The sequence below is a fragment of the Apus apus genome, chromosome 2 (assembly GCF_020740795.1).
Source record: "Apus apus isolate bApuApu2 chromosome 2, bApuApu2.pri.cur, whole genome shotgun sequence".
Lineage (NCBI taxonomy): Eukaryota > Metazoa > Chordata > Aves > Apodiformes > Apodidae > Apus > Apus apus.
In genome coordinates, this window is record NC_067283.1 from 66733244 (window position 1) to 66759920 (window position 26677).

The 26677-nt window shown below is 40.2% G+C and overlaps 1 protein-coding gene across 1 annotated transcript; it reads right to left on the minus strand.

The window, feature by feature from the left end:
* Nucleotides 1–4129: 4129 nt before the first annotated feature.
* On the minus strand, nucleotides 4130–23345 carry TMEM170B (transmembrane protein 170B). Its single transcript, XM_051611872.1, has 3 exons — nucleotides 22767–23345; nucleotides 11121–11291; nucleotides 4130–6222 (listed from the first exon to the last, which is right to left on the minus strand). Exons 1-3 carry the CDS (start codon nucleotides 22861–22863, stop codon nucleotides 6092–6094), a joined length of 399 nt encoding a protein of 132 aa, XP_051467832.1. The 5' UTR covers nucleotides 22864–23345; the 3' UTR covers nucleotides 4130–6091.
* Nucleotides 23346–26677: the final 3332 nt, after the last annotated feature.

Sequence of the window (26677 nt, forward strand, 5' to 3'; positions counted from 1 at the left end):
GGATGATTGTTACCACTACATGTCCTACTTAGGAAAATACCCCACGGCACCACACACCTTACTCTTCTCTCTCTTGTTCTTGTTGTTGTTCTTGTGTGTGTGGTTGGTATGGATCCTCTTTCTTCATGTTCTCCCTCTTCAGGAAACAGGGATCGCTTGACCTGTGTTCTTGCTGCTACTGCCTGAAGCTGTGTCACTTGCCTTTGCCAGACTGCATGGGATCTTTTTTCCAGCTCAGCTGAAGAATCCATTGGCCTGATCCTGGCTACAAATTCCTTTCATTTGCTGGAGAACTGAGTGGTTCAGTTAAGGTAGCCTTAAAAACAGCAGGGGCTTTCCTTATTCCAGGAAGCAGCTTCTCATCCAGTGGGAGAGGACTGACCAGTCTTCTTCCATAGAGTCTTCCTAGTCCTTACAAAACAGCTAGTAAAATCATGTATGAGTGGCTGTTGTTACCCAAGAATGGGTCTGATGTGAAGACATTCCACAGAAGGTGTAAGTAAGTTAAATTAATCCTTGTTAGTGCTTCTGGAAATAAAACAAGCATGGTAATATGGGAGACAGTGTCAGTGTCTTGTCAAAGACATGCAGGAGATGAGAGGTAACTGGGTGTCTGTAGGAAGAAAAGCACATTTTTCCCTCACCTGGTTCAGGTTTTGGGGGGGAGATCTTCAAATGAAAGCTGTTTTTAAGTTACTCAAGAAATTGGAGAGAAAGGGACTTGGGGCAGGTGACAGGGTACCTGTGTCCTAGGGAGAACTGCAACAATAGAGTTGGCAAGTGTTAGAACCACAAGCAGCCAGGCTTCACAAGCAGTCTTCAGCATAATACAAAAAGAATGGGAGGAGGGAAGTCAGGAGGCAGACAGGGAGATGTGTGGTTTTGAGTCATATGCAGATTATCTTCAAACAAATCCTTTGTCTCCCCTTTCAACAAAAATGATGATATTGAGCATCAACATAAAATGAGACAAAGAAGCAAGGACTGAGTTCAGTAGGCTGGATCAAAGGAGCTAGGGAACTCTTTTCAGAATTCAGAAAACAGTCTGGAAGAGAAGGACTTGGGGGTGATGGTGGACAAGAAGCTCAACATGAGCTGGCAATGTGCGCTTGTAGTGCAGAAAGCCAACTGTGTCCTGGGCTGCATCAAAAGAAGTGCAGCCAGCAGATTAAGGAAGGTGATTCTCCCCCTGTACTCAGCTGGAATAGTGTGTCAATTCTGAAGCCCCCAACATAAAATGGTTATGGATCTCCAGGAGAAACTTCTGAAAGTGTCACGAAGACTTTTTACGAGCGCCTGTAGAGATAGGATGAGGGGGGATCTAGGGCATCTTTAAGGTCCTTCCAACCCAAACGATTCTATGATTCTATTAATTCAGAAAGAACTGGCCCGTGAAACTGAAGCCTTCTGTCAGAGCAAGAACTTTCAACATAATCTGCCTCTGACTCTAGCACATTTGTTCCTGAACTACAGGCAACACTTCCTAAAAAAGCTGGAAGCAGGAACTGCACAGCCATAGCCTAATGGCTTTGACATCACTAGCACGCAAGGCTTCAGGTAATGTTGATTAATTCTTTCCTTCACACATGAAATGAAGTGTAACAAGTCCTATGTGCGTTCACTCACAATAACTCTTGCAGGACTGTCCACCACTTTAGGAAGTGACAGCTGTACTTCCTGTGTACACCATATACCAGAGCTAGAATTTGAGACAGGATTACACAGGGACAAGCCACTTTAAGGAGATACTGGACAATTGGTACAAAAGCTGGGACTTGCGTAAGGAACAGAAAGCTGGAATGAGCACAATGGGATGCCTTACAAAGTCAAGCAATAGGAATAAGTAAGAACCGTCTAGATGTGGAAAAGAGACTGAAGGAAATCAAGGATAAGCCACAAGTGTAATGTGATTTTCGGGAAAGGGGGCAAAATGTAGTGCTGGAACATAATACAGACATATAAAAATTCAGGTCTACCTTTTGGAAAAACAGATTTGGCTTCTCTCCTTGCCACTTCCAGCAATGCACCAGGTAGTCTTGAGGCAGTCTGGTTTGAGGAGCAGCACTTAGAAGAGCTCAGCTAGGCAGACTAATAAGATGAGACTTCCAAAAAGTAAACCCCCTTTTGGTGGGTGGGTTGGTTCTGAACCAGTTGGGTCACAGCTTCTGTTTCCCAGCAGACATCTGTAGAAGACAGTTACACAGGAGAAAGCCTGCAAGGGTGTGGAAAGGAGGTAAAACTGGCAGTCTGGGACTTCTCTTTTCGCTTGCCATGTTTGCTCATGGTGTTTGGAGGATTCATTGCACCACTGTATTCCATGCAGTCTGACACACAGGGTGTTGGAAGGTGAAAACTAAGGAGGAAAAATCAGCCATTTAATCTAAAAGACAGTGTTGGCACAAGAACAAGTGGATATGAGCTCAATATTGTGAGAACACACAACCAGTCTGCCTGTCCTAAGAGGAATCTAACATGGTTTAACATGGTAAGCCAATTATTTCCGGAGCTTGTCCCCTGCAAATCGATGGCCCCAGACATTATCCACCCAAGTGCTGATGGCATTGTAAGGCCACTCTCCATAATCTTGGAGAAGCTGTGGAGATCAGGGGACATCCCACAAGACTGAAAGAAGGCTTATGTCACCCCCCCATCTACATCTACAAGAAGGGCTTAAAGAAAGATCCAGGAAATTATAAGCCCATTAGTCTTACATCAGTTCCTGGGAAAGTTGTGGAACATATCGTTTGGGGGGCCGATAGGGGGAGCAGCTATCACAGGTGAACTGACACCTTGGGATCCCTTCCAACCTGGCGTACTGAGATTCTAAGATCATACTTCTAAATTAGAAGCGTGTGGAATGTTTAAATCTTTAACAGCACCAGCTTCTAACAAAGCAGTAGAATCTTCATCACAATATTATATTCAGTATTCCCTCCGCCTCCAAAAATTGAATTGTCTTGATCTACTTTTTTTTCAACTAGAAATAAAGCATTAACAATGCAGAATGTGCCTAGTGATACAATGCAGAGCTATCTGAACATAGCACTAAAAGATTTGGTGTGGGCAGCAGCACAACACTGTATTGTCCAAAGGGAACCAGTGTACCATCAGTGCCATTCACAGACAGGATATCTTCGTAGCCTAATAACAAGAGGAAAAAAAGAAACAACTCATTATCTGAAGTAATTTTCTTTTTCATGGAAAAGTTATTTCAATTGTTAGTATCAGTAAGGTATAGAAATAATCCCCAAACCATAATTCATATATACACACACGCATACACTGCACTGACTAGAGCATCTTATGTTTATCAGTGCCATTTCTAAGGATGTAGAATGAAGCTTCAAAGTTTCATGGACACAAGGCCACTAACTTCCTTCCACTGCTGGAGTTACAATGTAGTAAGTTCATACTATGAGCAATTAATACTCCATCGATAAGCTATGTGTTCTCAGATAGGTCTGACAAGAAATTGTTTAAAACAACTTCCTATCAAATATATAACTTTATCTCTTAAGCCACTTAGACATTATATTATCTGCCTATTCATTGTTTCCAGGCAATAAAGCCACATAAAGCAGAGACAACCCAGCACCTCACAATGTTTTAAAACTGATTACAATGATCTATGCAATAAAAATTATTTGGAGAAGTATCTGCAAAGATTCCTTCTTGTCAGAGAAGGCAACAATTTCATTGGCACAGTGATTACAATGAAGAGTTCTTAAAAAAACCTTTTCCATACACATTTCATAAGTCAGTAGTGGTCTGTTACAGGCTAGCACAGTGAAAGACAGCAAGCCATTGATCAGTGGTAGCACAATAAATAAGAATCAAATAGCAGGAATGCTACAAAAAATAAGAATCAAGATGCTCAAGGAAATTTGGATACTGGGTATAAGTTTCAGTGCAAGGGAAAGTCATGAGACAATCTAAATTACTGAAGACAGCACTTCATGAAATGTTTTGTTTTTATCCAGACAATCATTTCCAAATGTTTTAACATCTGTTGAGTAAGACATTATATCAAATAACCAAATTAACTAGAAATAGCAAAATCAAACTAGAATGAAGATAAGGTCATTATTTTTTAAAATCTTCTCCTAAAAAACATACATAACAAGGCACATTAGGAGAAATATTTTCAATTATTTTATTATTCAGTTTGACTTAAATACCTGAAACCAGTTTTCTCATAATTTAAGACAATGGGAGAAGTTTAAATTGCCTTTTACAGATATAAATTTCATTGTCTACTAAAGAGCAATGATTGTTTTGACAAAAAGTATCAGCAGAAAGTAAAAGCCATTAGACAAAAAAAAAAACACCATGAAAAATAAATAAGTTCTTGAAGACATTCAAAATAATGAATATATGTATTGAGACACATCTTGAAGCAATTCAAAGCTAAAAATATAACACTGAAAAGGCTTATAAACCCATATTTTACTGTGTTCTCTGCAAACCCCATAACTTTGTACATTTTTCAAACAAGTCTTAAATAGTTTTAAAGAAAAATAATAATAGAATCATTAGCACTTAAGAAAAGTTTATGTTGAATAAAATAAAGGCAAACAGGTTAATTCATTATAATATTTTGAAGCACTAAATAATATGACTGGATTGTAAGTTATATTTCAATCATATTCTTTTAACTGTGCAGTAGGTGCCACTGGTTTCAACCATCCTGAAAGTCTTTGACATCTTAACAGCAATTTGAGCAATTTACCTGTCAGCATTGAAAGGTGACTGCTGAAAAGTATTCAGTGGAGGAAAGACATAAGACTCTTTATTCCTCACACAGAACTTTGTGCCCTTTAAATTTTGCATTTCATAAATAATTAGTAATTAGACTTAAAATTTCTATTCACTCCAAAACATTCACATTTAAGACATTTCACATGCACAACACTACTGTCCCTTTTAAACTAGAAAAGCACAAATTCTACTGAAAGGTAAATATTTGAAAGTTCCAGGTATCTTAATCTTCCCGAAGATACAAAGTGTTCAGAAACAAGGTAGTAAATACATTAGTGCTGCCCCACTTCCAAAATTATGGAGGATAGTAACTATTTTAAACCTAACATTTTTGTACAGTAGAAAACCAGTATATATTTTTATCCCTTTCCATTTTCCACATAGGTGTATTCTCTTGAAGTCTGTTAAATTTTTGTGTTCTTTAAAGAATACATGTAGGGTTAAGAGTTCTGTTAGTGCTTAAATAACTATAGGGAGCTTATTTGCAACAAGTAGCCTTTCTGAAATTTTCAGAAGGGCTGGTAACAATCGGTACGTTTAAGACAAAATAATCTCAAGGAGAGTATCAATTTAAGGTTTGTTTGTGCATATACAACAGATTGTACTTAGAAACTCTTCTGTGTCCTTTAAACTACTGATTTCTGGCAAGCTAAAACCATGAAGAAATGGTGTGCTGAGCTTGAGAAAACTGCCACGAGCCATTCCACACATAGTGCTAATTACATCAGGATTGCTTAAACTGTGGTTCTGAAGCCACATCAAAATTAATCTACACTTCAAAAGCTGACCCAACAACTGTTCTGAATGCTGAATAAGAATATTCAGTATGCAAAGACATTCTGCTAATACAAATTCAGTTATCTTGCTATTTTACCTGAATTCAAGTAGAGTGTATGTTCACAGCACTCTTTTATAATTACAATTTCAAGGCTTACCCAACCCAAAGTTAAGAATTAAACTCCAAGTTTGGCACATACAGCAATTTTCAGGAGCCCCCCCTTATTTTATTACCACACTGTTAAGAACAATTATCCCATCATCAAGCATTAACCTGACTGGCAGCTTTGCACACATGGATTGCACCTTGCCTATGAGTGAGGCACACAAGGCGCAGTGCAGAAGTACAACAGTTCAGACACTAGAGGACAGCCTCATCATCTGACTGAACCTCTAGATTTGTAGTGCACATTCCACATGGCTTCCTTTCTCTTCCACTAGAATTCAAGTTTGTAAGCTGATGAATCCACTTTCAGGAAGCTTCTCTTCAAATGAAAGACTTCTTTCATATTTTTCTTTGATGTATTTCATTTTTTCCTCCCTTTTTACATAAGTCTCAAAGCGTTGCAAGAATTCTTGAAAATGAGATAATTAACGTCAGTACTGTCTGTCCAACACCAAAGACAAGAGCTTCTAAGGGAGCCATATTCTTTCCTGCTACTCTGTAAATTCCAGCTACTGCAGCACCTAGGAATAACAAGAAAAACAATTATGAAATCACAGAAAAAGCCAAGGCTGAAATATATAACAAGTTATTTATTACCAAACACTGTATTACTTCATGGCATTATGGAATGATTAGCCTTGCTTGTGTTTCTTCTAGTTTTGCAAGTCCTTCAGGAATTACTTTCCCATCAGATTAACTTTTTCCAACATCAGTTTAAGAAAACTGAATCTTGCTGTTCCTGTATAGACATCTTCAAATATTTTTACATTATTGCCTTCTTCTAACTTGAAAAGTTAGCAAAAAATTAGCTAAAAAGTGACTGAGTCCAAAGTGTGGTTTATTAGTGCTTGTATAGGCAGGGAGAAGACAAATCAAATAGAACTGCTAGTGCCTACAAGATAACTGCAAACACTTACACATCTATTAGCTTCATTTAATATTTCAGTTACATAATCTGGTCATTTTGTGTTAGTTCAGTTTTGACTTAAACTACTGAACTGTTAACAATTGTTTAGCAAATCAAGCAAAACATGAAAGAGAAAACTATAATATCATTATCCATTAATTTGTATGAGAGAAAATTTCTAGCCAGTATGGTTAGATTTTGAGCTATAGCACATTAAAAATAAAGAGACCATTTCTCTTGCACAGTAAAGTGCAAATTGCCATTTAAAGTATAACATCAAATGGCCAGGATAAGCCAGAAAAAAATACTGCACTATAAACAAAGCCAGGAAGCCAAGTGCTACTGACTCTCTTCTACTGTTTTTCACATTGGGAATTCATCACACACATTTGTAGAACAAAAAGTCACAGAGCAAATGCATAGCTGTGATGTCTTGGACCAATTGCCTGAGAAAAAGATATTTTTTTTGTACCAATCAGTAAAAAATGTAACATGCTAATTATGAAAAACATTTTCTGCTCAAACAACTTCTAAGCCTTTTAAAGATACTAAAATGTTCATTAAAAAAAGAAATACAGGCTTGTATACAGCTGTGCCCATAGGTTAAAAATATACTCAATCCAAACCTCACCAGTTCATCTAGAATGAAGTTTTTATTTAATATTTGCTGAACTAGTATTTTCTATACAGTGTTCCCTTTCCTTGCCTAAAGAACATACATTAAGTTTACTATCCTTTATTTCAGAAGAAATTAATTTTTCCTGAAGATCAAAACACAACATTTAATTATAGACCTACAGTACATGTGGTCTCAGATGCTATTTAATCATAAATAAATGCTTTCAGAGACCACAGAGGCTTTTTCAGGCTCAAAGAAAACTGAAAACCCATCTTTTTTTTTTTTTTTTAAACAGTCAAAAGTTAAGAAAATGTGGAGTTTTCTTTGTTCTGCTCAGTCATTAACAGGAATAGTCTGTTGAAGTGATCAAAAACTCATTAGTAACATATATATATATATAGTCCCAACAGATCTTCTGAAAGTACAAACTGTATCTGAATCATCTAACATCTTTAAAAAGTAACACCTCATTTTTACAAAAAATTCATGAAAAGTAGAATTCACTAATAATTATGGCCATAACAGTATTTACAAACACTATTAATCTGTTAGGTAAGTTTTGGGGTCTTTTTGTTGTTGCTGGCTTTTTTTTAAAAAAAGCACAAAACATTCCATAAAGTATCTTTTGTTAGAAACATCTCACCAGAAGGTTAGCTTTATGGTATTTCACTCAGATACCTTGAAGAAGCTTCTCCATTCATTCCTTGACTATCTACTGTCAAAAACCAAGAGATCCTTTACACTGAGGGGAGTACTGACATGAAATTGTTGGTGATTGAAGTCTCAGAGTGAATTCAAATCAGCCAAATAGGTGTACCAGAATTTGATGCTATCAGTTAATCAATAACTGAAATTTTCAGCTTCTTGTGAAAACACTGAGATATTCTGGAAAATGTCAATAATAAAAACAAAGATTTCGTAACCTTGATAATTACGTACTTACACTCATCAAATAGCAGCATGTACCACAATTTGTAATGCATAACCCAGCACAGTTGGTATAGAGCCAAAGAATATCACAACAGGCTGCCAATGAGGGCAATGAGAATGTCACCAAAAAGGGAGTGTGCATGGGGTGCGGAGGAAGAACAAAGCCTTCTGAATGAAAAACAGCTAAAATCCTTGTTTCAAACTGCCTGACATTCATCTGTTCTTGGTTAGTTTGGGTTGTGTGGGTTTTTGTGGTTTGTTTTGTTTGTTTTCTGGGGGGTTTTTTGGACAGTATCCACCACTACTTATAAAAAAAGGTACTAACAATTTACTAACAATTAAGTTCTGTGATTTTTCAAAGCCTAAAAGCTGGGAGGTTTCCTACTTTTTTATATGCTAGGAAAAAGATCCCAGAAGGCCAGAAAGTTTGAAGGAGCTGCCTGAGCAAAATTAAATTTGCATTATTTAATAGTCTATACACAAACAACGCAGAGGACTGTAAATACAAAATGAAAATTGAAGTCAGTTTGCTATTTCATTTTCTTAAGCACTGGACCAGGCATATTTAAACAACTAACTACTTCAACTTGCACCCCAGTTTGCAGCACAAAAACTCTTAAAAAAATCCCTAACATTTTGCCACCATAATTTGTCTTCAGAAGCTTCCCACTTAATTTCTTTCAGTACAAAACTGTGCTGTTCAGAAACAAAAATACCTGAAAGTAAAAGTATTTGGCTAAGTGGCAATGCTCTGTGGAAAACTTTTGGGAACAGCTTAACAAGTCTACAGTCTAAACTTGAAGAAATTCACAGGTGAATTTACACAAACAATACTGCCTACTTTTTTAATGCTTTGACCTGCAAAAACAGATGCCAAAAATACAGCTGTGTTGCTCCTCTTTTTTATGCATAGATAAAAGACACAAAGTGCTTTCATTTGAGCTTTTCATTTTTCATTTGAGAAAGAGGGAACATGAACCTTCACCACTGCAGAATATCAGAAAAGTTTCTGCTTGAATATTCCAGCATCACATTTGCTATCTTCAGTTCTTCAGAAATGCCCACGCATCATTGACCTTGTAACAGTGCCACTACCATTTTCATCATAGGACAAAAATCATCATAACATGTAATGTAAGGCACTCAACTGGCTCCACTTCACCTTAGCAAAAAAAAAAAAAAAGTAGAACTACAGTGAACTATAACGTGTTCAATGATGGAAAAAACAATTCTAGGCTGAGAAATACATAGTAATTAAAACAATCTTTTGAGGAAAGTCTTGAAGAAGATTTTAATGAAATTTGCATTTTTATTAAACCCTGAAAACCAACAGGCAAGAAGGACTTTCAGTAGCAATAACAAATAAGCTGTCACAAACCATCCACAAATGTCTCCAAAGCTGGAGTGATACCACTATTCTGATAATCTGGGCAGTACACAACAAAATGGGAATGAAAAGCAGAAAAGCTGTGTACAGACTACATAATGGTTGCTAGATCTCACAGTTCCTTACACTCAAAGGCCTTTCAAGTTAAACTATCCTGTCAGCAACTCTGAAGGTCTTCGAGCAGAAACTACTGCTCAGGTTAACACAGGCCTCATTCAATCCATTTATTTCAATGTTGAGAACTCCTTATCAGCATTGTTTCAGGCAATGAAACAAGCTTCTTTCCTGTAAAAGTAATATCCACCATTTTTCCTCACCACCAACCCACCCACACTCTTCTCTGCATGGGAAAGCTTCTGTAGCCTATTTATAAGTTAGGTGAACATAGCTAGATATGATAAAACCAAAGACTGAGTAAAGTAGCCTACTGCTATATATGGCATATATTTCAGTATTGGCACAGATCATGGAACTCTGTAGGAAAGATGGAAAACAGTATCTGATACCAACCCTAGATGAAAGCAGCCAAGCAGCATTTCCTCAAAACATTCTTGGCAACACCACTTGAGTTGCCATATCTGGTCAGGTGTATCACTTCTGCACTTTGCTACATAAAATACCCCTTCTTTCTGCAATGTTGTAACAATGGGTAAAGGTGTTAACTATAGCTCTGTGAACCTTCCAGCATACTGCTTTAACATAAAAATTGTTAGCACCTGTAGATACAGTGCAAAGAAATAAAAACATAACTAAAATGTATCAAGTGGTAGGCATTATACTAATGCCATAAGAAACTCTGTAACAGATGCCCTTCCAAAGAGCATTTTATGTGGAAAAACTGAACAGGTTTGGGGTTTGTTTTGTTTTGTTTTGTTTTCTTGGAGGGAGGTAAGTTTAATGGCTTTCCTTTCTCTTTTCTCCTTACCCTAAATAAAGCAGAAAGTAACATTATGGCCAAGCCCAAATTGGGAAGTTCTTTCAAATCCGTGAGACAAGTGTAACTTCTCCAAACAAACTTCATCAGTTGTAAATCACTACCTATGATGCACCTTTATTTCTTTTGCAAGACCAAAATCCTTTCCAGGTACTATTAAAAAACCTCCAGCAGGCCCAGGGAGACGAGCAGAAATTCAACCTTGCAACTAATGGAATCAAGACCTCATTTTGAAAAGAAACTTCTGGCTTTAAGGGTACACTAAGACACATCTTGATTGCATACTTTTGACAAAACAAAACAAGTACACTAGGACAAGACTGCTCTTCCTGATACCAAAAAGATGAAAGATGTTACCTGCTGAGCATACATCTCCTGAATGGCTTGGTCCTCAGTGTTTCCAAAATGAGAGCATAGAATGTTTTGTACAATGCTTTGACAGTTTACAGCAGTTTTATCTTTACACAAATAGAAGAGCAACCCAGCTGTCATTGTTAGGATAGCTATGTAACTACGGCAAAATCCTTCACAGTTAACAAATAATTAACTTGTTGATTTGATTTTGGTTTTTTGTTTGTTTTTCTTTTTAGAAGTTAGATGTTAAACAAGGAAAAAAAAAATTAAAAAAAGAGACAGACTTACTGGTTATCATTGCTCCAGTTACAGAGCCCAGAAATCCAATGCTGACCACAATGACAGAGATCAGCCTTCCCTGCCTATGCCTCTGCAGCATCACAAACATTAATACTCCCACAGCACCATGGACAAAGAGAGAGGAGAACAGAGCCCAGAGGAAAACCCAGTACCACATCTCTGAAAGAAACCAGTCAAATAAAGGGTTAATGCTTATGAGACAAGAATTTATAAGTAAGAAACTTTAAAACATTACATACAATCAACAGTAAGAGAAAAGTAATACTGATTTCTATCTTAAAAGGAATCAATGTGACAACATCAACATATGCTCAAGACACTTTCCTCCTTTTAGCAGTCTATCATAAAGGAATAACTCCATTATGACGAAAAAATTACAGAAATTATTCTGGCACAACTCTTAAATCATATGTATTATTACAGAAAGTCCATCATTCATTTAATGGTTTATTTAAACAACGTTCATTGCAATTTCTTACTAGGTATTGTAACTACTCCTGCAGAATGAAATATTATCTGAAACAAAGAAAAAGTCAATAATATTTTTTAGTTGTTTTCTTGTGGGGGGTGGAGTACACACGTGCATTAGGGTTTTGGAGGTTTGTTTTGTTTGGGTTTTTTTTGGTGTTATTTGTTTTTTATGAGGCAGCATCTGGTAACGTCAAATGAGAAATCTGAGAATAAAGATTTCAGTTTATCTACCCAGGAGCTGTAAAAGAGCATTCCATCAAATTAACTTCAAAGGCACAAAAAACCCACTACAATTTTTGCAATAAATTGCTAAGCATAGAGCATGGAGACAAGGAGTCACTATTATTTAAATTATCAAGTAAAGACAAGAAATCATGAGAATGTGTGGAGTACAAACATTTATTTAAAGATACCATTACCCTCAAAGAAAAGAGTAGGAACCATCAGTGAAACTACTTAAGAACTAAAGAACTTTTTTCAGTTGGTAGTAATTTTCTAAAAACATTTGCTGTAACTCTAAAAGATGGGAAAATGCAACAAAAGGTAAGAAATAATTAAAGTCAACTACAGTGGGTATGTATCATCACTGAATTCAGCAAATTGGGGCACATTTTCCCAATTGATATATTCCATGAAATTGCCATTAATTCAGATTTTTTGCTTCAGTTTCCCCTCAAAAAATACAGCTTCCTTACAACAGGATACTTATTGCTTATTAAGTGAGCCTTTATTACTGCAGATTGACACACAGTCATTTAAGCAGAAATGTGACCCAATTACTTTACTTAAAAAATACTTAGCAGCTCAAACAAAAAAACACCAGGAAAGGAAGCTGAGAAAGAAGGGTTGCTACACAAAACTCAGTCCTCCTAGTCCAATGACAATATTGTGTGCATATACATAGCACAAATACAGAGCTTAAGCTTTTCCATTTAGTACTACTTTGAGAGTAGATTCAAGCCTTTCCTTTTCACACAGGCATAAAAGGCAGAACTATGTCATAGGACCTACAATTCCCCTAAATTCTGGTAACCAAAAGGCTCTTAAGAGAGCAACAAGGAATGTGGGTGTAAATCTACATTTAATTAATGTTTCAGCTGTAGTTCAAGATGTAACTTTTATTTCTGAGTGCTTGGCTGGATGCACGCATATATTAAGGGTGATTCCAAGCAGCTCTCCTCACATCCTCCACCTCTTCATCCCAGCCCCAAGTTTGGTCTCAAAAATCTTTGCAAAAAGATAACCAAAGTATTGTTCTACTACATGTCTCATCATTCTCAAAAGCTACAGTAACAGAACTGTGGCAAGAATGCCGAGTAGTCACTCTACACACACCTGAGAAAAACCCCCTCACTAACATTACGAAAGAGTGAGTGGTTGCTGACCTAATTTGTCACAGTCATAGTTCAGGATGGGAACCTCTCCTGCAGTCCTAACAGGTCTTGTTTGTTACTAGCACAGCCTGGGTTTTCTCATTGTTCTTTTCTAGTGGAAACAAATAAGCAGGGAGATTAGCCAAAGGATCTATCAAATAGAACCCTGGCAGCTCTGCTAGACCTACAGTTTGACCATAGGGAAATAAGCCTTAGGAGCTACAAAAAGTTCACTTTCCTGCTAATGTAAATCACATACATCTTTGGGTAGGAAAATCCTGTCAGGAAGGAATACTTTCATTCTTTTAGGGTACATCAGAACAGCTACCAGGGAAAACCCTTTCACTGAGAGATATCACAAAATCAGATTCCTAATAGCTCAGAACAGTATTCTCTCAAAAGGTTAATGAGTAATCTCCTACCCCATAGGGGTTCATTTCCTCCAGCACAAAGCAGACTGTTAGGAGATACTTAATAAATTTTAAAGGTATGGACTGAGCAGACAATAGACTGAACTGGTCCTCAAATCTAAACTGCTTTGGCAATACTGATAGGGGAAAAATAAAAGATTTGTTTTCCACTTTACCATATGAATAATCATAAAGCACCCAAGTTAGAGAAAATAAGTCTAATATGGAGATTAAGAATGTATCTACTAGGCAAGAACAAGGATTTCCTTGCTTGCAGATGCTGAGCTCTGAAGACCTTCAATCCTAGAAGGTATCATGTGCATATTTTAGGAATGACATGGTTGAGCCCATCTCCTAGATAATTCAGAGGTGAAACTAAACTGCTGGCAGATGAACATGACCCTGAATGCACTATTTCAAAAGATGACTTGTTCTTACACAGAAGAGAATGTTTTGCTTTGTTTGCCAGCAAATACTATAGTGGAAATGCTACTTTTTTTTCTGGACACAGCACAGTTTCCGGCAATTAAGTCTGTCACACTATTTTCATACCACTCAGATTTTATTAATATGCAGAATACTTAGAGAGGTCTGGATCATCGGGACAGTGTCCACAATACTCTTGACCTAAACTTTCATTTTTTGTGCGAAGATAGATGCAAGAGATGAAAGATCAATCATCAAGAAAAAGTGAGGGCCTCTTGCAATAGTACTAAAGATAACCTGATAGCACAGAAAACATATTTCAGATCTGCAATTGAAGAAAATGCTTTGTCCTTATGTAAGCTTACATGACAACTACAGGCTCCTAAGGTTGCCAAACACTCTAACTATGCCAATGATGTATTGATTACTATTATGCCATCAGTTTTTCTGCAGACTAAAAACAAACTTCTGGAAGGTGTGCTGTTGTGGGTACTCAATTCAGACAGGTATCAACTGATTTCATAAATCTGCATCAGAATGAATTCAACTTGCTAACATTTAACATGAAACCCAAGAACAGAAGACTGTCATTTCAGGTGACAGGGAACCTGTGATCATGGCAACCTATTCAGCAGACAAGTACTCTAGAGCAAACAGCCAATATGTAAATATACTATAGGGAAGAGAAGCAAAGCTCTTGATAACATTGCTCTGCAAATGTATCTTGAAGAACAGTCCCAGCTGCACTTTCAGTCATTCTCTTCTAAAATGCCATTGCAGCTGAAAAGCTTGAAACTGGACCAGGAAAGTCTGTTTAGAATCTGACTCTGTTAGACATAGCCATTCTCTGTAGTTTTTACAGGGTTTAGTACACACTGCATCACCTTTTAGGAAATCAGTGTTTGTGGTCATTGTCGACTCCCACCAGGTAGAAAATGCAACTGATTTCCAGTCTTAGGAAGACTTATTAGGATATGAATGTATTTTTAGAAGAAAAGGAAATATTATAGAAAGGCTAACTACTTCCCTGTAACTAAGAAACCCAAAATATTTAAACTCTTACACAAAAAAACAGCCGCTTAGTGAGCAACTATCTTAGGTCTTATTTACATTCCAAATAAGGCTCAAGGAAAATCAGCATCATCCCTCACTTCGTATTTAGGGCAGGAGACATGAGAATAGAATCAGCCCCAAATTTCCTGCTGGATAAAGGAATATAAACTTGAGTTCTTTGGTACATACTTTATTCTCCTATTCCTTAAAAGGAACACACATATTGAATGCATTCAAAAGGAAATTAGAGAACATCCAGAAATAACTCCTTGTTCCACTCAAATGCAGCTGTACCATTTAAAGAAACCAGTTATAAACCATTACTTCACAGAGGCTTAGGTTTCTAACTCAGCAGTGTTGTAAAGTCAGTGATGCAACAAATACAGGTAGTGTAACACATACCCGAAATAATCCCAGTACCTTCTTAATATAAATTATCCGTAATTGTTTATAATTTTGCCAAACTGACTGTAGATGCTAAAACTTGTGTGTGTTCACTTCAGAAGAGGTGGAGGGGAGCAGGGTGGAGGAAAAGAACACATCCATATCCCATTGAACATGAGAGAGGAAGGACCAAAACTTTATTTGGGAAGGAGACAGAAGGAGGAAGTGACAAGTGTGAACAGAAGAACTAGGGACATAAGCCTGTAATACTCCCACGACAGAAGGCAGGGAAGAGGATGAGGGACAGAGCAAAAAGTGGAGTTCTGTCTTTATCTTGTAAATAGGAAAGTTACTTATAGTTCATCTTCCATTTGGAGTTGCTTTTTATTTGGGCAACTCCATCAAATATATATGCTCTAGATTATCTGCTCTCCACCAACTTACATACCTACATTTGTTAAATGACTCACTGAAAAGCTTTTCTTTACCCAGTTATTAGACAATCTATGAGCAGAGACACTAGAAGGGTGGGGTTTTTTACTTCTCACACAAATTCTTGGTGAAGATTCTCACCTGCTGCAACAGGAACTGGATTTTAAAAGGAAAGGAAGAGTCTCACTGAACAGAAAACAGTTAAAATTCTGCCACTTTGTCTTGTCATTGGAACTATTCTAGTATCTCCCCCTCGATACCAAGATATATCTAATTTCCTAAACATTCATTACTGGGTTTTTCTTTTTTTGTTAATTGTTATTATCAATGAATAGGCAATTTTTTATTTTTGCAACTTGATACAAAAGCAAAAAAAAAAAAAAGGAAAAACCATGCTACTCAAATATTGTGGGATGACAGCTTACCCAATTGTTATGACAGTAGCACTTCAAAATCTGATATTTAAAGAAATTAAAATTGAGAATTTGATCACAGAAAGTTTTTTAATCACTGGTTTAGAACATACCTTACACTTTTCAAGTAAGGAGCTCAATGGAAGACAGCAACATATCTTCCCTAAAACTTTTACAACACACAAAATCAGAGCCATTAATTTCTAACCATAATTTATGAACCTTTTATCATAGTCATCTTTGTGACATTAAAGTAGCTGCCAAAAAACCTGAAAGATCTGTAATTCAGAGAATTGTATCAATTGACTATTTCACATTTCCTGCTCTTAAGCTAGACTATACATTTAGTAAGGAACTACATAATTATTTGCAATTCTGATTTCCAGAATTTTATCTTACCTAATAAGTATCATCCACTTGATTAAATACCACTTCATTAAAACATCACCTCAGTTCTAGAAGCTGAAACAGGACAAACACCTTTCGAGCACCTTCCCTAGGATAGGCCTCCAGCATTTATTCTTGTTATGCCTGGTAGTTCAACACAATTGCTTATTTACTTCTGCTCATTAACTGGACCAGTGATGAAGACAACTGAGTAAGCTGTTTAATATGGATGAACAAGTTAAGGAGGACAGTCAATCATTTAAGCAAACTAGAGGAGGCTTCAAGCTCCATAAACCTATGGGACAGTCATTCTTATCCTGACAAGTTGAAGTGAGAGAACTTTATGCACCGGTAGTTCTGAGTGGAAGAGTTTGAAGATCTGTAAAATTCAGCATCATCTAACTTCAGAATCATGCAGAGAGATGACTCTCAGACAAGAATTGTGCCAGAGTAACAATGAAAGAAGCACAGAATGTGGTTGGGGATAACTCTGAGAGATGCCACTAGAAAACAGAAAACATGTACCTCTAAACATGAATGGTCAAGACTTTGAGAGTTCAAAAATAACCAAGTAGTTGAAAGATTTACAAGACCTATAAGGAAGTGAGACTTAAGTGTATTAAGAACTTGCTGGTACAATACTTGCTGGTATTTATGCCCTACATACTGACTGATATCTTAAGAAGTATAAACTTACCTACATAATCATTGTAGCTACTGAATACTGACCAAGTCTCAATGTATTTAGTCATGACCTCACAGAGTTACCCTAAAGAGACATAATAAAACAAGACCTAAAAAAACCTCCCAAATTCCTTTGCTTGACCCCAAGAAAGTTTCAGACTTCACTTCGAGTGTATACAAATTACTCTGAGTGGACAAAACACAACTTATTTGTATCAAAATTCCACAAAAATAGAAGGAACTAGAGAAGATGCAGTACTCTGTAGCTCACAAACATAGTCACATTCAAACTACCACACAGATACAGTAGCTTTTATAGCAAGGGCAACTGAGATGCATCTTCCAGGTTTATTTAAAATTCTTAGCATTTCACCACCACTTTAAATCTTCTTCTCCATTTATTTTCCTTTCCACTGTTTTGACTTGGGTGTGGATTGATTTTATTTATTTATTTATTTATTCCCCTACCAGAAATGCTACAAGGCTTAAATCATGCAATGGTTTGGGTTGGTAGAGACCTTAAAGATCATCTAGTTCTAACCCCACTACCATGGGCAGGGACACCTCCCACTAGACAAGGTTGCTCAAAGCCCCATCCAACCTGGCCTTGAACACTTCCAGGGATGGGGCAGCCACAGCTTCCCTGGGCAACCTGTGCCAGCGTCTCACCACCCTCACAGGAAAGAGTTTCTTTCTAATGTCTAACCTAAATCTACCCTCTGCCATTCTCTTATGCCATTCTGCCATAAAAACATTCTCCCTCATCCTATCACTATAGGCCTTTGTAAAAAGTCCCTCCTCAGCTTTCCTGTAGCACTTCAGTTACTGGAATGCCACAATAAGGTCTCCCTGGAGCCTTCTCTTCTCCAGGTTGAACAACCCCAACTCTCTCAGCCTGTCTTCATAGCTGAGCATTGTTGGCTCATATTGAGCTTCTCATCAACCAACACTCCACACATTTTCTCCTCAGCACTGCTCTCAATCCATTCTCTGCCCAATCTATATTTGTGCTTGGGATTGCCCCAACCCAGGTGCAGGACCTTAGACTTGGCCTTGTCGAACTTGATGAGGTTGGCCCACCTCTCAAGCCTGTCAAGGCCCCTCTGGATGACTTGACTTCCCTCCAGTGTGTTGACCTCACCTCACAGTTAGGTGTTGCCAGCAAACTTGCTGGGGGTGCACTCAATGCCACTGTCCATGCCACTAACAAAGATGTAACTCATGCCCTATCGCTCCAGATTTAGAGTGCTTCTCAGTTAATTCAGAAATTTATACATATCATACCTGTTATGCTTTGTACTATATACACATGTTATACATATATTAGTGCAGGCACACACACCCTTACAGATTAGTAAAATAGCTTTTAAAGCATGCTACAGTTTAGAATAACATTCATCTCACTTCCAGCTTATAAAAACTCTAAGCTGCACTCCATCAACAGCTTCACATAAAATGTAAAGTCAACACACAAAGCATATAAATGCTAGCATTTTAAAATATTATCTCTATATATACAAACACGCTGTCCTACTGTTCACTCAGCTCAGGTAAACATGGAATATCTCCTTAGTCCTTCAGCTTCAGCATTTCTCTTTTCTTCTAATCCTTAGCCTGTTTTGCCAGATGAGTAATGATTGCCTATAACATTCCACAGATCAAGAGTGATTACTCCAAAATAAAGTATCTCTCTAGAGACTCTAACCTATGTACCCCGTCTGCCACTATTAGCTACAGAGTGAAGTCAAGCAGTAAGTATCTGCGCTGTGAATACAAAGATACAAATGTATGCCAACAAAGCAGCACATGTTGAAATTGAATTAAGAAACTGTGTATCCCTGTAGACTTAGGAACTGAAAGCGCCCAGGTGAAGAAGTGACAGCATATTACACCAGCAAATGTAACTCAGCTCTTTATATGTTGTAGTATTTTCTTCATCATTGGATCCTTTCCTTAATTTTTGTATTAGCTGGTACTTTCAAAGTTTACAGGACTATACAGTGAAATTGTTGTTTGGAGATGCTAACATTTTTTGCTGCATTACACAGAAGAGAAGCACTTGACGAGGAGTATTTAAATAATAAATTAGAGAGCAGTCCTCAAGTTGCAGGATGCAGGACAAAGACAATGGAGACAATTGGGGACAAATGTACAGGATGAAGCTCAGGACAAAATATAACAGACAAGAAGCATTTTCTGTGCAACACTCGTAAATCTTCACTTAGCGTTCATTTCCAACAAATTCAGGAGTTATTACTGTCAAACACTTTAAAATTATTGACTTTTATTTCAAAGTATACAAAAACAGTTGGTGAAGTCTGGAGCTCATCACTTAAGGACACTGAGGTGTGGGGGGGGAGCAGGACTCTGACTTTATGAGTCATACAGTACAAACACAAGCTTTTTTTTCCCCTGTAAACTCCTCTGCACATGGTGGCACAGCAAAAACAACATTCTCTTTCCTCATCTCCTCACTGGCTAATATCAAACCTGCTCTAACCAAAAGCTTACACTTCTGGAACATGCAAGAGCTTGGACCAGAAGCTTAAATCTGTGGAACAGGATACAACTAGACATAAATAAAACATCTACATTGGTTATAGGAAGAGTAGAAAAATGGCTAAGTTCTCTATTGTGGAAGTAACATTTTAAACAAATAGGGCCCTCAAACTGGAATTTTTTTTCAGTTCAGATCTAGCTATTATCTGACCTGTTCTAGTAAACCTCTATCTACCACTAACTCCAAACCACAATCAATTAATATAAAGGGGGTGTTCATAGGATTTGCTGTAGAAGGTGAGGTAAAAATCCATCTCTCCCATATTTACTAGCACCTTACCTCCAAGTTCCAAGTGAAGGCAGGCAGATAGGAAGCAAAGTACCTCATGTTGGTGGGCCTAGGTTCAGTTACAAAGAACAGTGGTTGCAGCTTCAGTTGTTTTAGGGTGGGATGTGTACATGTCAGGCATGAAATTGTCTGCCTTGGGTATTTTGGGCCAAATATGAAAGACAGGATTTATTTTATCATAAACTAGATCAGATTTATGATATAAAAGTTCAGCTTCTTGTTAAGGGCAGAAAAAACACCAGAATTAAACCATTAAGGTTTGAAGCATTCCTAGTTTAGGCTGGAGTTCATATCAGGTCCCTATTAAAAGTTTTGGAAAATGAATATATTTTTAAGAAGGATGCTGATAAAACTTTATAACTTTATGCAAACATAATCAACATTGTTCATTTAAAGAAGATAAAATTTTACTTGTGTCACTTAAAAGCCAAGTTCAGATCACAACTTTAAGTCCAAAAGTAAACAGAAAGCAGTCTTAATGAACATTCATGGAACACTGTATATTTATGAATTTCTTTTCCCAGTACTCTGAAGAAGTTTCTCCTAATACTTTACAGAAATGCAAAAGAGAATGAATGAAGTAGTCAAACAAGACAAACTCATTCACACACCTCTTTTGTTAGCATGGAAAAGAAGCCAGAATTTCTGTTTTTGAATAAAGTTTACTTTGGGTTACTTTTGGTCTACTTCGGTAAGTACTTCAGGAAGGGTTTATAGCTGTTGTTAAGCAGCTATTCATTTTATATTTAAAACAATATCCAAAGATATAAAAAAAATTAAACCCAGTCAAAGTTATTAACTGTCAACAGTCCATAAGAACATTCAGCACAACAGGTTATGTCTATTAGGACAACCTGCATTTAAGCAGCAATTAAGAAACTGTAGTGTAACTACAACTGACACTGACGTTCTCCAACAATACTATGATGGATAAATAATTATTTTTCATATTATTTAAATTAAAAAGAAATAGATTCCACATTTAAAATCTATTGTGCAATCCCTCATTACATTGCAAAAGCACAGAGAAACAAACTTTTGCTTAGTTAACACTCAGCATTGAATTCCATAGAAACGCCCATGTTGCATAATGCTCTAATAAGAAAAACTTTACAGAGGATGTCTGGCACACAGGAAAGTTAAATGCATTGTGAAGTTTTTCCTTTAAGAGTACAAGATCTATTTTTATAATAAGTATGCAAAAATAGTTACTCAGAAAATGAGTTGACTTAGTGTGAAAATTTAGCCATTGGACATGTGTCTTAAAAAGGTCATTGATCCAACAAATAAAATATCTGCAGAACCTTTTTGTTACATTAAAAAGTATCCTGGAAGTTAAATGAACAAGAAGTATAATAAAGCCTAAGACGATCACTTTCTGTTTGCTACAGCTTCAACATCAGCTACACCTCTATTTTCATCATACTTCTTCCACTTAGAACAGATTTTTAAAAATAACTCAAAAATCTATCAATCATTAGTATAGTTGAGGCAATAAGATGACATAACACTCTTCCATATAGGTTAGAATATTTTCATAAATACTTGGAACATAGCCCCCTTTACTCAAAATTTTCCACTATTCTGTCACTACCTAATAGACTCCTATACTAAGCAGAAATAATTTATTCTGTAACACCGCTGCTATTGACACCAAATCTCTGCTTATTCAGAGCTGGAAATTTAAGCATATACTTTTCTTTACACCTGGACATAATAGGAAACCAGGTGATAAATCTTTCCCCTAGTTGCCTTGAGTATCACAGGAATCCACAGCCATTCTTCAGCACAAGATTGAGCAGAAAAAAAAACAACAGTTCTTGCCAAAGCTAGCTAAAGGTCCCTTTTTCTTACGGGAGGACGAAGACCTGACTCTACTTGGGTCCACAGAATTTTTTTAGGAACAGCCCAGTCTTTAACAATCCCTGACGGTTAAGATCATGTCTATGTGTCAAGAAACATCTGCCACCTCACAAACTCCCACAGCTATCATTGTCTAGGGGTACAGCGGGGGTGTGCGGGGGAAGTCCTCGAGTCTCACATTCATTTCTCAGTGCGTTTTTTGGTGGTTTTTTTGTTCGTTTGTTCGGTTGTTTTTTGTAGCTCTGTCAGATGCCAGTAAGCATATAGCCACAAACAAACAAACCAACCCCTCAAACCACTTCCCCAAACATACTCCAGCCTTCCATGTATATTTATACATTCACACACGCTTTCTACAACCCTTTACTCGTACACAGGTACCCATCAATCGCTCTTATACACATACCCCATACATTTAGTCTTTTATTGTATACATAGACGGAAAACGGAGTGAACGCGTTCCCACAACCTCAGCTCCTTCACTCACGCAGGCACAGCAGATGTCGAGCAGACACACCAATCCTCCCAACACACAACACAGATGCTGTTCCCTATCGTCCACCCCGGACATACCAACTCCATACCCAAGCTCTCCAAGCATGTATTACATACATGCTCACAGAGCCAGCGTGCGTGCACACACCACACACGCCTGCAGGAAGACTCAGGAACACAAACACCAGCCTCCCCTCTGTGCGATGCACAGGGAGACCAACCCCAGCCCTGCACACCGGTCCTGTCCCCACGCCCTCCATTGTGCACCACGGGGCTCGCTCTCCACCCTCGGAGCGGCTTCCCCCGGCCCCCACACCGGCGGCACCCCTCGCCCACCTCCAGGCGTACCCCCTCGGCCCGCCTACCCTCCCCCCCGCACACCCCCGCCCGGTTACCGGTGAGGTTGCGGAGGACAGTGCCGTGAGCCCACAGACTCAGCACTTGCTGCACCGACAGGTTGATCATGGAGTTGTCTCCCGCCTCCACCTTCATGGCGGCGGGTGGTCCAGCGGCTCTCCTCAGCCGGGGGGGACGGGCAGGAGGGGCGGCCTGACGACGGGGAGGCCGGACGCCTCTCGCCGCCGGACGGCGGGGCGGGAGGGCTGCGGCGGCCAGGAGCAAGAGGGCGAGGAGGCGGCGAAGGGGCCTCCGAGCCGCGGGGGAGACATTGAGGACAGAGGGGGAGACAGCGGCCAGGTGGGAGCCGAGCGACCGCGCCGGCCGCCGGCGCCTTCCTCTCAGGGGCGGCTAAGGAGCAGGGCAGGGCGGCCCGCAGGTGCGAGCCGGCGGGCGGGGGGAGACGGCCGGGCCCGCGCGGAGCCCCTCGCCGCCACCTTCGCTACCGGCAACGCTCGCCTGGCCGCCGGCATCGTCGCCCGGGGCGCCGGCATCACCTGCGGGGGGGGGCGGGGCGGCTGCGGGGCTCCCCCCGCTCCCGCCTCAGGCGGGCAGCTCCGCGAAGCGGCGGCAGAAGCGGCAGTAACGGCGGTAACGGCGGTAACGGCAGCAGCGGCGGTAACGGCGGCTCCGCCTGCGGGAAAGGGGCGGGGGGGGGGGCAGCGGCGCGCGCGTACGAGGGCGGTGCGTACGAGGGCGGCGCGTGCCGCCCGGCGCGAGACGCCGGCTGCCGCCGTAGAGCGGAGGGAGCGGGAAAGATGCTGGGGGGGGGGGGGGGGGAGAGCGGCCTCACGCATGCGCAGTGCGAAAGGCCGGAGGGCGTGGCCAGCCGCCCCCCTGCCGGAGCGCGTGGAAGGGGCGGGGCCCGCGCCCCCCTGCCGGAGCGCGCGAGCCGCGCTCCTCGCCCCGATTGGCCCGCGCCCCGGGAGGGGGGGGGGGGCGGGGTCGCCCCACGTGACGCCCCTCCCCCGGCCCCGCCCCCCCCGGCGGGCAGCGGCTCCGCGGGTGTCGTGAGGCCGCCCCGGCCGCCCCCCCCCCGGTCGCTGCGGGGGGTGAGGGGGAGGCGGCTGAGGAGGCGGCTGGGGCGGCGGGCCTGGCTCGTCTGGTCCAGGCTTTCGACGTCAGCGCGCGGCTTAGGTGAGATGGCCCAGCACCTTGTCAAGCCGAGTCTGAAACGTGCTCGGTGTTGGGGAATCCAGCACTTCACAGGCTCACAGAATCCCAGGGGCTGGAAGGGACCTCGAAAGATCACCCAGTCCAACCCCCCTGATCCCCCAGGATCACCCAGAGCACATCACACAGGAACGTGTCCAGGTGGGGTGTGAATGTCTCCACCCAAGGAGACTCCACAGCCTCTCTGGGCAGCCTGTCCCAGGGCTCTGTCACTCTCACAGCAGGTAAGTTCTTCCTGATATTCACATGGAACCTCCTATGCTCCAGTTTGCACCCATTGCCCCTTCACCCCCTTCACCACTTCCTTGGTGAAGATTGTTACAATGTCCTGCTGTTCTCATAGTGAAAAATTCTCCTCTGGTGTCCAACCAGGATTGCCCCAGGAGTAACTTGCACCCATTACCTGTTGTCTTTTTACACTGCTTGTAAAAACAGAGCCTCTGTCTTCTTGGTAGCCACTATTTAAATACTGGAACATGGTGATGAGGTCTCCCTGAAAGATTCTTTTCTCCAGGCTGAACAAGCCCAGTCCTTTCAGCTGCTACTCATGCAGCAGACTTCCCAGTCTATGGTCATCTTTGTGGCCCTTCCCTAGATCCTCTCCAGCATCTTTTTTGTATAGTGGGTTCCAGAACTGAACAGTATTCCAGGTGTGGCCTGACAAATCCTGTAGAGTGGGATGATGGCTTTTTTACCTTTGCTGGTGATGCCCTTGTTGATTAAATCTCCTCAAAAGTTAGAAAAACATGAGAAATTTTGAATTGGTCTTAATTCTGTAACCATGCTTCAGCTAGTTTCTTTGCTTTACATAAAAGTGCAGTCTTTAAGCTGAATGCTGCCTCTTTCAAAGCACAAGATGCCTGATGCTTATGGGTTTAAAAGCCAGCAATTCCCCTCCCCCTCTGCTGCCCCATTCTTAAATATGTGGCCCTATGCCATTTTCAGTGCACACATTTCCTCACTGGCGTTTCTTCAACAGTGCTTGCTATACTACTTCATAAGCATCATTTTATGTCAGCATTCTTTGATGTAAGGGGTGGAAGAGGTAAATTAATTCACAATATAATTTACAATTTATAGATGAAGTGCCAGGGCAGATAAATCAACTAATATCCTGCTGGGTGCCAATGACCTGATTTTTTTCAGATAGGCTATTGCAGGATGTTCGGTTCAGCTGAGTGCTCCCAAAGCCTTTTGTTTGGAGCTGACAATGCTTGGCATTTCTGCAAATAGGTATCAAGCCAGGCACTGCGAAACTCACAGTGAACGGCTCCCTAGAGGGTTCTGGGTTTGACTGATTAGGCACAGGATCTCTGCTATGGAGAAAGATCCCAGCTGCTGGGCCAGCTCCCTGTTCTATGATCTGAGGGAAGGCCCTCCCTCTTCCTGCAGTCCCACCAGTTTACAGTTGTATAATTCAGGCCTCACAGAAAAGGGTCCCCTTTGTTACACAGTGAGTCGGGCTCAGTGAGAAAACAGCATATAATTTATGTTTGAATGTGAAATACATGATTAAGTGCTTAGAAACAGTTATTCTGGTTTATTCTTTTTACCTTCTGCATGCTGGACTTTGAGAAAGCAAACATTTTTCAATGCACTTAAAAAAAAAATCCCCGATCCTAAATCTGTTTGTATTGTAGACCAATGCCTAGAGCAAGTGTACTCCATGGGACACTGTGTTATAATGAGAGAAACTCCCAGAAGACAGGAAGACTAACATTTTGTGAACACTTTAGCTTATAAACCCTACCATAACCTACTGACAAGTGTCAGCAAGACGAAGGCCAGAGGGACATATGGAAAAATGCATGTATCTACATACAGTGCTGCACTAGTGCCCAGTGGCTTTCCAGCCTACTCGTGGCTGATTTTTTGTGTTCTATACAGGAAAGGATATGCTGGGAACACTGGCTTTGAATCACTTGTGTCCAGAGCTTGCTAAAACACCTTCCAGAAAGCTTACATTTTGTTACAGAGAACTCATTTGTGTAGAGGTCGAGTATTGCTGTAGCCTTCAGAGTCTTGTAAGAGTTGCTGGGTAGAGTCCTTTAAGGTCATACAGATGACTTCTCCCTAGACACACAGACTTTGGGAACCTGATGGGGCTCTGGGAGGGAGGGGTGATCATTTTGCAGCAGTGCAAGGACTGCAGGAGCACAGTGCTGTATCTCTAGGTCCTGGGAGACCAAACCAGCTTTCTTACCAAGAGAGATACACCAAAAATGCAGGACAGCTTCCACTGAAACTCCACTGAAGATGCTAAAAATGGTTGCCAAACCTCAGGCATGCAACATCTTAGTGTAATGTTTTCTGATCAAGCATTTCTGATTCACTTGGGAAAGCTCCGTTGACAGTGCAGAAGTGATAAAGAGGCAACTGAGTCCTCACTTCATTCTCGACTCATAAAATGGTTTGGGGTAGAAGGGACCTTAAAGATTATGTAGTTCCAACCCCCCTGCCATGGGTGGGGACACCTCCCACTAGACCAGGTTGCTGCTCACGCAGCAGGTGAGCTGGATACAAATTTGAAATGCACTTTTTGTCACATGCAAACAAGGCTAACTGGGTCATCAAGGAAAATACTGTGAAAATATTGACTTTAAAGGAAAAATAGGCAATGTGTGGCAATGACATTTCCCAATAGCACAGTGCTTGGGGGGACCGCTTTGGAGCAGCAGAATTCCTCAAACAAAACAGCAGAAACGACCAAAATTCACTCCTCCAAATGGTTACTTCA

What these genes read in the sequence shown, in the direction of transcription:
- TMEM170B (XM_051611872.1), bottom strand. Translation starts at nt 22,863, where the DNA reads ATGAAGGTGGAGGCGGGAGACAACTCCATGATCAACCTGTCGGTGCAG. An exon ending in TGTCCTCCGCAACCTCACCG is followed by an intron (nt 11,292 to 22,766) that starts GTAACCGGGCGG and finishes GGTTTCTTTCAG; the next exon opens with AGATGTGGTACTGGGTTTTC. An exon ending in AACTGGAGCAATGATAACCA is followed by an intron (nt 6,223 to 11,120) that starts GTAAGTCTGTCT and finishes TGTTATTCCTAG; the next exon opens with GTGCTGCAGTAGCTGGAATT.